The 12,611-nt window shown below is 37.9% G+C and overlaps 1 protein-coding gene across 6 annotated transcripts in view; it reads left to right on the top strand.

Moving 5' to 3' along the window:
• NCKAP1 (NCK associated protein 1) overlaps window positions 1–12,611 on the top strand; it is a 103,061-nt gene that overhangs the window by 69,979 nt on the left and 20,471 nt on the right. For all 6 annotated transcript variants that reach the window (XM_034785032.1, XM_034785031.1, XM_034785034.1 and 3 more), the window contains 7 exons: window positions 305–436; window positions 3,514–3,732; window positions 4,129–4,259; window positions 4,683–4,780; window positions 9,183–9,276; window positions 10,878–10,960; window positions 11,454–11,534. In XM_034785032.1, coding sequence (XP_034640923.1) covers window positions 305–436; window positions 3,514–3,732; window positions 4,129–4,259; window positions 4,683–4,780; window positions 9,183–9,276; window positions 10,878–10,960; window positions 11,454–11,534 — 838 coding nt within the window. The remainder of the gene's footprint in view (window positions 1–304; window positions 437–3,513; window positions 3,733–4,128; window positions 4,260–4,682; window positions 4,781–9,182; window positions 9,277–10,877; window positions 10,961–11,453; window positions 11,535–12,611) is intronic.

Here is a 12,611-nt window from a genome sequence, read left to right as displayed (position 1 = left end):
TTTCGTTTTGGTGAACTGTGCAACAATCTTTCTTCTCTTCTGCACAGTATAGAGCAACACACAACCGTAGCATCCTACGTTAGCCAGATTTCTCCCAAAATCGGATTTTAAATTAACTAGGTGTGAAAAGCCTCCTCATATGATTACTACACACTGCTAACTTGTTTTTAAAGGACAGAACTAGTTGATCTTACTTACTTACATAAAAATTGTGAGCAACACTCCCCAATAATAATGTGTGCTTGTGTTTCTTTGAAATAGTTTTGTAATTTCTCATGTAATTTGTGTGTCAATTTTTTTTAAGCCTGGACAAACTGCACACTGCACTTTCCGAGCTCTGCTTCTCAATCAATTACGTACCAAACATGGTTGTCTGGGAACATACGTTTACCCCAAGGGAGTACTTAACATCTCACCTGGAAATCCGTTTTACCAAGTAAGAGACTGCAAAATTAAATTTTTACTTAGCCAAGGAAAATAAATCATTTTTTGTTCTAACATTAAAAATACTGTGTGTATCTATTTCACAAGACTACTTTTAAAGATGAACTGCAAAGCTTTAAAATAGCAAATTCTAAGAACCAAGATTCCAAATCAATTAGAATACATATCTTAGGCATACAACATTTTTGAAATTTAAATTATATTTAAAACAAAATATTTGAAAATAAATTTCCTCTACTTAGCTCCCAGATTCTCTGTTCCTAGTTCCATATCCTTCATAGGAGTCCATGACTACAAATCCTAATAGTACAGAGATTCTCTTCACACTGCCACATCCCTGCAGTGCTGAACCTTGTTTCCAGTGTTTGATTTTACCAGTGTTTGGCGGGTGGACTTAGAAATATGAACTCAAGACCTGGCAAGGAACCTAAGAGGAAACTTTTTAACATTTTTGCTTTAAAATAAAAAGTGCTGTGGGCTGGTGTAATGGTTGCTTGATGCATTACTAGGTGGGTTCTTGGCTTGGCTTTTCCCTGTAGTAAGTGGGTGCAGGAAAAGGTAAATTTCAACCTCTTGTGAGAATTTCTCATTGTAAAAGCCATTCCTGGTGATCATGCTGGCGGTTAGCTTTGGTAGAGACTCTAACTATATCTTCTGTATTTCACATAAGGTTTTAGGGGGTCTCTAGTGATCAGGACATGGTCTGAGGATACTTTTGTCTAGAATGTTCTCTTCATACACTGGGAAGAGATGGTGACATAAAAAGGGTAAAAAAGTTGACTTTTCATGAAGTCCTGGGTTTAAGACCCTAAACCACAGTGTTCTCTGTAATTTTATTTTTTGCCTTATGGGTGGGTAGCAAGTCCACAAAAATGCTGAGTGATGGTTTTGAGGGGGTACTCAGGGCAGCCCCAAGCTAGGAATGGGATTTGCTATTCAAAGACTGCAATGTCTTAATTTTTTTTCTATTTCTGATGTTAAGTGGTATTTTTTCCAGAGGTCTGCAGTTTATCTTTATTCTGAGGATTGATTTCCTATCCTATATAAACATGTTAGTTTTTACTACTTTAAGCTTGTATATTTCTTTTTTTGTGATTGAACTATTGCTTATATTGCTATGCCAGCTTTATTTTGTAATGTAGCACTTCCTGAAATAGGTTTAAAAAAGAAAGATTGCATTAGAGGCAAACTTGTAAAAATAAACAGTAAAATGTTTCAACAATAAATGTCACTTGCTTCAAAACAGACAAAAAAATTGCATTTGGTTTTAAATAAACTTCAATTCTGCTAAAACAGTCATTTCATGTCCAGCTCTTCTTGTCCTGCCTTCGTAACGTGCATCACTATGAGCACAAACTTGTGTGTAATTATAATCTTTAAGTCTAAAATGACTACCAAAATACTGAATTACTTTTCAAGCTCTTTGACTCTATTTACTGTATAAAGGCCTAGTCCTTTAATGGGCATAAAATGTGCACAGTACCTCAAAGTCAATAGGAGTGGAGAACGGTCAGTATATTTCAGGATCAGGGTCTAAGCGGGCAGCTGTCCTCTAGAGGGTTCAGCATGGGACAGTGAATCAGTCTGATATATGGTTCATGCCTAGTATTGTTAACTTATTGTGTGAATTTGGGCAAATCAGGTTTTACTGCAGTTTTCCTGTCCGTAAATTAGGGCTAACGATTAAGGTTAAGTTTCTGTCACAGGTGTTTTTAGTAAAAAATCAGTGTCGGGTTGAAGGCAATAAACAAAAATTCACAAAAGCCCACAAATTTACAGTCAGTTCTGGTGTGCTGCCTCCCCCCCCCCCCCTCCCCTAGCTGCTCTTCTGGAAGCCCTGGGATGACAGCTGCTGCAGACCTGCCCCAGAAGAAGTCACAGAAAATAAGAGAATCATTTCCTTAGTAGTGATTACTTGGCTTATATAAAGCACTCTGAGATCTACGGATAAAAGGCACTATTTCAGTGTCCTGTGTTTTTCAGACAATTTAGTAGGAAATAAAAATCACTTTTGTGGCTAAAGTCGTATAACCAAGAGATGCTTATGCAGAGTCCACTGACAAATGCTTAGCACTAAAATAATGAATGCTGACACAGTTGAAGGGAGCCCAGTAGACTGACACTTCCTTATGTAGAAGTGGTATCTTCTAATCCATTTTAAAAAATGAATATCAGGAAAAACTTCCTAACAGTGAGATGTGGTAATAATTTTCCAAGAGAAGTAGTAGAAGATCCATTAAACGAGACAATTAAAATTAGATTTGACAGACTAATTACAGATATGTTCTAGTCTTGAGAACAATACTGCACTTGCACAGAATGGACTAGATTATTTACTAGGACTCCATTTCTAACATAATACATTGTTTTGATTCAGGAAATTAAATTGTCCAGTCTTAATATGCTCGGTTGTCTTTGTTTTGCAGTGCATGTAAATTAGATCACAAGCTGATCTGAGCCCCCCAGCATGAATTAATTCTTTTACTTTCAATTTTGTTGTTAATTAAATTTCCTTTTGTGCTTATTTTAATGATAAATTTGATTTTAAACCCTTTAAAAATATATAGAAATGGACATAAACTATAACAGCACCTTTGTACAAAGAATTTGTCCTAAATGGTGCTCCTGAGAATGGTTATAGACTAACTGGCTGGTGCGTCCTTTTAAGCCCAAGTATGTGCTCATGTGATAGATAATTACAGCTAGTCTCTCTCATGCAAATGTATTTTGGGAGCCTTTTAAAGTGTTTTCTTGACCAAATTGCTTGTGGTTTAAATCTTCTAGTTCATGGGTCATTCACTTGATGGTAGACCATACTTCCCTGGGTGTCTTCATAGTGTTCACTAAGTGTTTGTGTTAAGAATTCCCATGCAGTTTTATCTGAGAGCATGTATTATGAATACAGTATTCCTGCTGATTTCTCTTTTTGAAAAGAGCTGCTATCATGTTTTAAATCTCATTGAGATATTCGTCTAAAAGTTTGAATACCCAATCCTTTATACAACCAGGAAGAATTAACTATTGCTTAATTTCATTAATGTACAAAGGTAACTCTTTTCTCTTTAAAAGGTCAATTGTTGGAATGACTATGTATAATCAAGCAACACAAGAGATTGCAAAACCTTCAGAGCTGTTAACGAGTGTAAGAGCCTACATGACAGTACTCCAGTCAATAGAAAATTATGTGCAGATTGACATAACAAGAGTATTTAACAATGTTCTTCTTCAGCAAACCCAGCATTTGGATAGTCATGGGGAGCCAACTATTACCAGTCTGTACACAAATTGGTAAGAATGTAACCCTATTAACATCTATTGTGAGCTCTTTGTTTTACGTTTAAATACACTTAAAATCTAATTAAACTGAATAACCTGCATCAGGAAATTGGAATTGTGTATGGCATGAACACTTGCAAATTTGCAAGTTTCAAACAAGACAGATTTACTGTTTCTACCAATAGCTGTTTAAAAGAGTCCAAAAACTCACTGAACTCTTCTGGTTGCAGAGGGCACAGTTAAGCCATTGAAATGGAACTGAAGTAGTGTGTAAGCCTTATGCTGTCCTTCTGTACAAGGATGAATTTCATCCTTGCAGAACAATGAAACTTTTTTAATGTTATGAGTAGCCATGGTATCATTCTCATTGAACTAATATTTTTACATTAATTTTTGTTTTGTGCTCAGGTATTTGGAAACCTTGCTAAGGCAAGTCAGCAATGGGCATATAGCATATTTCCCAGCAATGAAGGCATTTGTGAATTTGCCCACAGAAAATGAGTTGACGTTTAATGCTGAAGAATACTCTGACATATCAGGTAAACGTTTTATGACATGGTTCTAGATATTCTTTGTGAGGGCTGTTTTTCATGTGCTTGAGACTAAGACTTTTAGAGAGATTGTGGAATACCAGTACTGTTTTTAGAGAAATATTCTATTATACAGAAGAATTTTGCCTTTCTTGTGTTCTCTCCTTGCTGTTTTTGTGTTATGCTACCCGGGGGAAAAAGTACCAATTTTTTTCTTGCTCTTGCTGAAACAATTATTGGCTATGTACATGTGATTTGTTGTAAGTAAATGCAGTAGGTGAATTTACTACCCCACTGTTGTTATAACTTAATCTTTACTCTGTATCCAGTTTTGAGATTGCTCTGATAGAATGGTATTGCTACATGTGTTATGGTTATTAAATCACTGCAAAATAAATGTCAACATAAAGACAATTGTTTTTTCTTCCTTAGAAATGAGGGCCCTCTCAGAACTACTAGGACCATATGGCATGAAGTTCTTAAGTGAAAGTCTTATGTGGCACATTTCCTCACAGGTTGCTGAACTTAAGGTAATTATATTTTGATTTTTTTTCCCTATGCACATTTTATTTATAGTGCCCAAGAGCTATGCTTTGCATGTTATTCACTGAGTATTACCATACCACACTAAAACTGAAAACATATGGGTATTTTTTTCTCATTCGTATCTGTCATCTGTGAACACATAGTACACTTGAGCATATCTCTGTATCATATTCTGTCAATGGTTGGACTACGTCCAAAACACCACATTTGTAAGAGCCCTTTCCTTTAAATTAACAGCAGGAATCTGCTACTATATTAGCATATCTTGCTCACTTTGATTGCACTTAATTTCAAGTAGGCTTTATTTTCTGTTTTGCAATTTTTAGCTCTTTAATTTTTTGACAAAATTATCCTTTCCAGTTTGAATGGTTTTCCTTCAAATAGATTGAGCTTTGTTCAAGTTGATGAAATACCTGTTCTAATGCAAGTTGTCCTCAGGGATTTTAATAGTTTGAGTGCTTTGGGACTGCATTATTAGTGTTTTCCAACTGAACGTTAAGACCCAGTAGTATTGTGTACTCAAGTGCAACTTGAAAGATTCTGTTCTTAAAAAAAAATTAGATCTACTATTACCATTTTACTATACAAAGCCAGGGCAGCTTGAGTCAGGATTCATGGGAGTGATTGAATCCACAGAAACCCTTGTCCTGGTAGCATCCGTCCCAAGGGTCTGGGCCTGACTCCCCGCTCCCGGCGTTGTGACCTGGCACGCAGGCTGCCAGGCCAAACCTGAGCAGCACTGCAAGCCTGTGCGCCTTGTCATTATGCCTAGAGCAGGGAGCCAGGTCCAACCCTTTGGGACAGGACCCAGTGCCGCAGGAGTGAATGTGTGGTGGGCTTTGTTCTCCAGCACACTATCCCTCCTCCGGCCTTCCCTTCCCCAACTAGTGTTAGGATTGCGGTGCCAGGGCAGATGTGCTGCTGCGGGTGGTTGGTGCTTCCGCCCCCCAGCAAGGCAAAGAGGAGAAAGAGGAGTGCACCTATTAAAAAGGGAGGGTGCATCTGCTGCTGATACAAAAGCAATAAATCTAGTGTGTTGCTCTGCAAAAGTTGAATGGAAATTAACACTGTAAGTGTGTATTCAAGCAATTTCCTACATATGCAACCAAATTCACGTAAATTAACACTGATAGTGGAAAAGTACATTTAATACATATTTATACTAACTCTTGTTAGGTGAACATTTTAAAATATCTAATAAGCTTATTCTGATATTTTTGCCAGACAGTAGCCTGTTTATGCAAATAGACCGTGGGCTATAAAAACTGTGCTATTCATGTTATTAACCCTTCTAATATTGTAATTTATGGACTTAGTAGCAAGTTAGTAGCCATATTGAGTCCCACTCCATTTTTTTCTCATTGCAGTTAGTGATGGGTTTGCATTTATTTGGAACCCCTGATGATGGATGCTGACTTACTGTTTTTAAAAACAAACAGCTTAAATTCTTTGGGAATTTTTGATTTCCAGTTACATTTGTTCTTGAAAAAATCCTTTTAGAATACCATAACCCTTTTAAAGTGTGTGCACATCTATATACATTCATTCTCCCCACCTCACCCCATATGCATTTTCCTTCATTATTGTGAATTTCAGTGATATTGAATTGCCAGGGTGTATGATACCCTTGAAAATATGAAGTTAAGCGGAGTTATTGCAGCTTTCCCATTTCCCTAAACAGTGTCTATGACTGGTTGAGCCCCCTGGGGTGTCACCCGGTGTGCTGGGATGCCCCTGATTCAGACTATACTTTGGCATGTGTGGGAGGTACTTATTTCCTTTTCCCACTCTTCATGATGCATGGCTTGGGGAGGGAGGAGGGTAGGTTATCTCATGCTGGCTGAGGACATTGGAGCCATTGCTGTTACTAATGGGTAGTGAAGTTAGCAACATATTAGTTCCTATCTGAGGAACTGAAGTGGCTACTGCTTGTTGCCTAGCTGAGTAGCCATTTTGGGCTCCGTTTCAGACTTACCCTTCCCAGCCTTGAATTGAGATACTAAATCTTTTGTGATGGCCGTGGGTAGGCTGATCGCTGATTATGGGATTTTACTCAGATGGCAGAATTGGAAAACATCCTGTATGGGTTTTTACCTTTCATCTGAAAGACCTCCAGGGTGGTTTAGAGGGTTTACATTCCAATTGTCGCAACTTCGGTAGTTACAATGCAGTTGGTAGATTATAAGGGGTCCATTTGAGATCCCTGTAACCCGTCAGCTATTTGAACATTGGTCCTGGGCATAGCATTGCATGGTTAAGGAGTATGCCTCAGTCCTCTCGCACCTTGTAGGTTCCCTTCTGTTATTTCTCCTGCTTTCAGTGTGGAGGAGGGGAGCCCAGAGTCCCTAGGCAGGCCTGAGGGCATAGGGGGCATGACCTTCACAAACACCTTCAGTTTTGTAATACCCAGTCGTTGGTGATAGTTGAAGTCCGCAGTGGAACAACATTTCCAGGTAGTTTGGGGGTGGGTAACAATTTTGTCAAGTTACATAGAGTAATACTATGGTATTTGTGTCTCATTGTTTGTGTTCACATTATTATTTTTAATTTATTGTTGTTGAATTTCCATGCTTACCGATTAATGTTTCACCCTGTCTACTACATCTGTTTCAGACTTATAAGGCCTCTTGTAAAGATGTTTGCAAAAGTCACTACTTGATCCTTACATCTCCCTTCCCCTAATGTATTTGGATACAACTTGTTGTCTCTTCATGAGCCTGCTTTGGTTGTAGGATCATGGAGTCCATCTTCTCTTTAGAGTACAGATGAAAAGTCAAAGTTTTTATAGTTATATGTACTCCTGTTAATGAGGTATCATTTTTTCCCTCATGTTTTAGGCTGTGGCTTACTGCTACTCAGTAGCTGATCTGTATTGGCAGAAGTCTGTACTTAGGACAACTGTTTTCCATGTTGGCTATTCTGAGAGTGCTTATTATCTTCCAATCCAGAGTGTCCCTTCCTCTGTGTTCCTGTTTTTGTCTCCCATCTTCCTTATGTATGTTCCAGCATTGGCCGTATTTTCAGGGGCATAAAGCACCAAACGGACTCTTAAAGAGTTAGAGAGTGGTGTCTCGGGAAAAGTAGGCATAATCTTTCCTCCCCTTAGTAGTATGCAGAGCTACATGGAGGTTGGCCTCTCCATAATCAGCTTAATTAACATGTAAGACAATAGTTCTATCTCTAAAGATAAACATTTGAATGGGTTATCATTCATTTACTGTAGCTTCCCTTTTTGTAAGAATAAAATAACCACTTCTTGCTTGTGGTTGGAGGACTTGAGGTAGCATAGGTGCCTTACCAGGTGGTACAAAAAATGCCTTGTTGGATCCAACAGGTTCAACTTTATAGCTGTGGTTATGCAGCTTCACAGTCCTTCAAATCCCTTATAATTTATATATTTGGAGAATAATTATTACACTTACATACTTGCTACGGAGATCTCTAGCTCGTATGTGTTTATTTAAGAATCAAAGAAAAACACTTCCTTTACATATTGTTTCAGCCAAACTGTGTTTGACATGCAGAAGAATTCTGGCTTTCTTTTAAAGTTGACTTACTGCTTGAGACTAAATTGCATGGATTTAAATAAACAATTTCATATTCCTTTTTCTTTAATACTCTGTTTTTGTGATCGGAGTCAAAGAAAATAATCTTAGGAAAGCTGCACTGATATCTAATGTTTGAATAATTTGAGGCCCAGATTATTTAAAAAAATAAAACCTCTCTTGTTTTACATTAAAATGTGAAGCAATCAAAATTTGTGAGAAGCACTGCTTTCCAGTTAAGGAGGCTTCCTAAATTCACTTACAATCCAACCGTCACCAAAGCATACATCTAGTGAAAAGAGCAAGGGAGTGGGCTGCAGTACGAAAAAAGCTATTGAGATGTGAATAATTAGAATATTATTGGATTCAGAGTAGCAGCCGTGTTAGTCTGTATCCGCAAAAAGAACAGGAGTACTTGTGGCACCTTAGAGACTAACAAATTTATTAGAGCATAAGCTTTCGTGGACTACAGCCCACTTCTTCGGATGCATATAGAGTTAAATATAATTAGTATAAAGCATCTTTATACAAGGGGTTATTTTGTTAAGTTTTAGTCTAAAATCATTAAACTCATTTTGTGAAATTGCACATTCTTCTGAAAATATAAACTGCATTCCCATCAGCAGTTTTTCTTCCTCTCTTGGTCATTCAGAGCTCTCTTTGGTATACAATCAGGATTTACCAGAATAATCCTGTCGTTCCTTCAGAAGAAAGATAACTGGAACATCTGGATTTCATGAGCTTGGTTTCCTGCTTGCCAGATTGAAATGTCCTAAAGCATGCACCTATCTTTTTAACGTACTGAGATCTACGGCTGACCTGAGGTCTTGCTTCTCTTTAGAAACTTGTGGTGGAGAATGTTGAAGTGCTAACACAAATGAGGACCAGCTTTGACAAACCAGACCAGATGGCAGCACTCTTTAAAAGATTATCATGTGGGTACCTAGCAATATTGTTTTTTCTTTTTCTTTTTCTTTTTGTCCCTGCAGTTGTCTGCATAAATAAAACAACTTTGTGAAAACTATCCTCTCTGAATTTAATATACATGAACGTTGAAATATACATTTCATTCACTAGAGTTTACTCATAATGTATGTGAACTGATTAAATTTTAAAACTTATCTAGCCTGTTCATGTGTAAACAAAATGAGATTTCAGTGTAAATTAGTGCATAAACACTTGGATATAAAAGCTGGGGTGGGGGCGTGTGCAAAAATATGATGCCTTTCTGCCAAGGGATTGGGGCTGTCATGCATTGGGATGAAACAGATCTTGTCGTCCACTTCTAATAGCCATAAATATAATTCTTCAAAGTACAGGCATGTAGAAGTACATGCATGCAGAGCAGAAATTGAAAAGTGTGTTGTGGATACACCTGTTTTAAATATGATTCCATCATGGTGTATTATTGCATTCTTTAGAAAAACTGGTGTTTAAAAATAAGTATTAAACTGAGACATTGTAAACTATGCAGAGAAGAGTGTTTACATCCAGACATTGGGCACGCCGATCCGGTGGGTAGCAATCGATCTATTGGGGATTGACTTATCGCGTCTAGTGAAGACGCGATGAAATCGATCCCCAATGGCCCTGCCGTCGACTCCGGAAATCCTCCGCGGCAAGAGGCGGAAGCGGAGTTGACGGTGGCGCAGCAGCGGTCGACTTGCCGCCGTCCTCACAGCCAGGTAAGTCGACCTAAAATACGCAACTTCAGCTACGCTATTCACGTAGCTGAAGTTGCATATCTTAGGTCGACCCTCTTTCTCTCCCCCCCCCCCCCCCCCCCCATAGTGTAGACCTAGCCATTGACATCTGTGTGTAAACAAGCTCATTCTTTTGAAGTAGTCAACAGGAGTTCATACATTTATTGCCAAATACAAATATCAGCTACATACAAAAAACAATTGTCAGGAATATTTTAGTTCTTGTGATTTTTGCCTTTGTTAGAATGTCACATACTTTAAAGTTGTTTCTATATTTTCCTGCTGATATTAATTTGGGGTAGAATGTTTGAAAAGGCTTGTTTTGTAAATCTTGGGATATATTCTAGTTCAGGGGTTCTTAGATTCTTTTTGCTGGGCCACCCTTTGAAAATATTTCAGTGTGATGATCCCCTTTCCCTTTTGGTACTGGACATAGCTTTCATGACATCAGTCCAGATCCCTACAGAGCTAAGTAACTATACCATGCCACCTTTACTTCTGTGCTGCTGCTGGCGGTAGCTTTGCCTTCAGAGCTGGGTGCCTAGCCAGCAGCCTTGACTCTCCAGCCACCCAGCTCTGAAGGCAGTGCCACCACCAGCAGCAGTGCAGAAGCAAGGGTCGCATGGTATGGTATTGCCACCCTTACTTCTGTGCTACTGCCTGCAGAGTTGAGTGCCCAGCCAGCAGCCACCGCTGTCCAGCTGCCCAGCTCGGAAAGCAAGGAAAAAGGTGATCTCGCGATCCCCTTACCATAGTCTTGTGACCTCCATTTTGGGTCAGGACTTCAAGTTTGAGAAATGCTGTTCTAGTTCACTATTTTTCTTCTAATTCAGCTGTTGACAGTGTTCTGAAGAGGATGACCATTATTGGCGTAATCTTGTCTTTTCGCTCATTGGCACAGGAAGCACTTAGAGATGTAAGAAATAACTAAATTTATTCTGCATGATAAGATTAATTAATATTGTATTTAAATGTCTCAGCATTCAGGTGTCTTGTGTTTTAAAAATAAAACCAAACTTAAAATAAGTTGCTTTGTGGGTAAAATGGGTATATGCAGAAACATACTGAACCCAAGATTCCCAGTTCTGCAAGATGAAATAGGCATTTACAGAGAATTCATTGGGTACTGTTCAAAACCATTTTGCTGACGATGTTAGAATCTGTAAGATAGTTTTGTCAGTGTGTCAGCATGAGTTTTTCAACTTTAATAATGTCTAAAAGTGCTTGTCCACTTGGTCAATGCTAGGCTCAATTTTGAATGTCTTATGCTTCCAAGTCTCTCATAGATTAAACTATCTGATACGCATAAAATAACTCATGACAAAGTAGAGTAAATCCAGTAATAAGTTAGCATCTAAGATTATTTTTATTGAAAGAATTTTCTAGTTGCATATTTGTTTGTCTCTTAGGTCTTATCCTACCACATTCCTTTCCTTGTAAGTTCAATTGAAGACTTTAAGGATCACATTCCAAGGGAGACAGACATGAAGGTAATGTTTTTGGTTGAGAGAGTCATTTTTATGGCTTACTAAAAATATTGGGCAAAATCATTAACACTTGATGTGAAAAATCCAGAAACAAAGATATACTGTGAATGTAGGCTATTGTGTTTATGTAACCTCTTATATGTGACCCTTATTATCAAAAACTTAGAACACTAAAACTTTTATGGAAATATATAACAAAGGGTTAAAAAGCAAAGTTTCATCAAGGATTTAAATTGGTTAAGCAGCAGAAAAAGGACCATTCCTGTTTTATTAATGATTTGTTGATGCAACTTGTTGATGACACTAAATTCTTTTGGGTTTAAACACATTAGGGGATTGAAGCCAAGGGGAAAATGCATAAATACATTAGTAAAATAGTCTGAATTTAGAGTTGACAGGAACCTGTGAAGTTGTCAACAGTGTGAAGATTGCTGCCACAAACTGGGGGAATGTCAAAGCAAGTAGGATGTTTTATCTATTTAAAAGGATAAAAAAGTACAAAGCCTATTGTGATATTTGCGAATGATATGGCATCATTTGGAAAACTACATTTAGCTTGGTTTCCTCACTTTAAAAATGTAGCTGTAATTGAAAAGTCCCTGGGAAGGGCTAAAAATGTCTTGCATTTAATGGGATTACGTGTACGAGAGCAGTGCAAAAACTAGGAATATTTAGCCCTGAAAAGGGAAGCATTAGACAGAAGGTTAAATGAAGTATGAGCTTATGTAAGGTATAGTGAAAACTGATAAATCCCTGCTTTTTATGCTAATTTATTGTACAGGGACAAGGGGATAAGTCTGGTACTCTAGCTAGCTGTAAAAAGGAGCTGGATAATCTTGACCAAAGATACTTGTATTTGTTTTCTATAACAGGCATAATTAACTCTCATACTTCAAGGCATGAGCAGGGTCAGGGTCCCTCAAATTTACCACATTACACAATTGACTTCTCATTATAGGGGATATTCTCCCCTTAAGGATCTGATAAAGGTTATTGTGAGAGGCCGCATACCAGACTTGAAGTACATATGGACTGCTCTGGTATAAGAGATGCTTTTACTTTGAGTGATTGCACATGTCC

Source organism: Trachemys scripta, chromosome 11 (genome assembly GCF_013100865.1).
Source record: "Trachemys scripta elegans isolate TJP31775 chromosome 11, CAS_Tse_1.0, whole genome shotgun sequence".
Classification (NCBI taxonomy): Eukaryota; Metazoa; Chordata; order Testudines; family Emydidae; genus Trachemys; species Trachemys scripta.
This window is presented reverse-complemented; position numbering and strand designations above follow the sequence as displayed.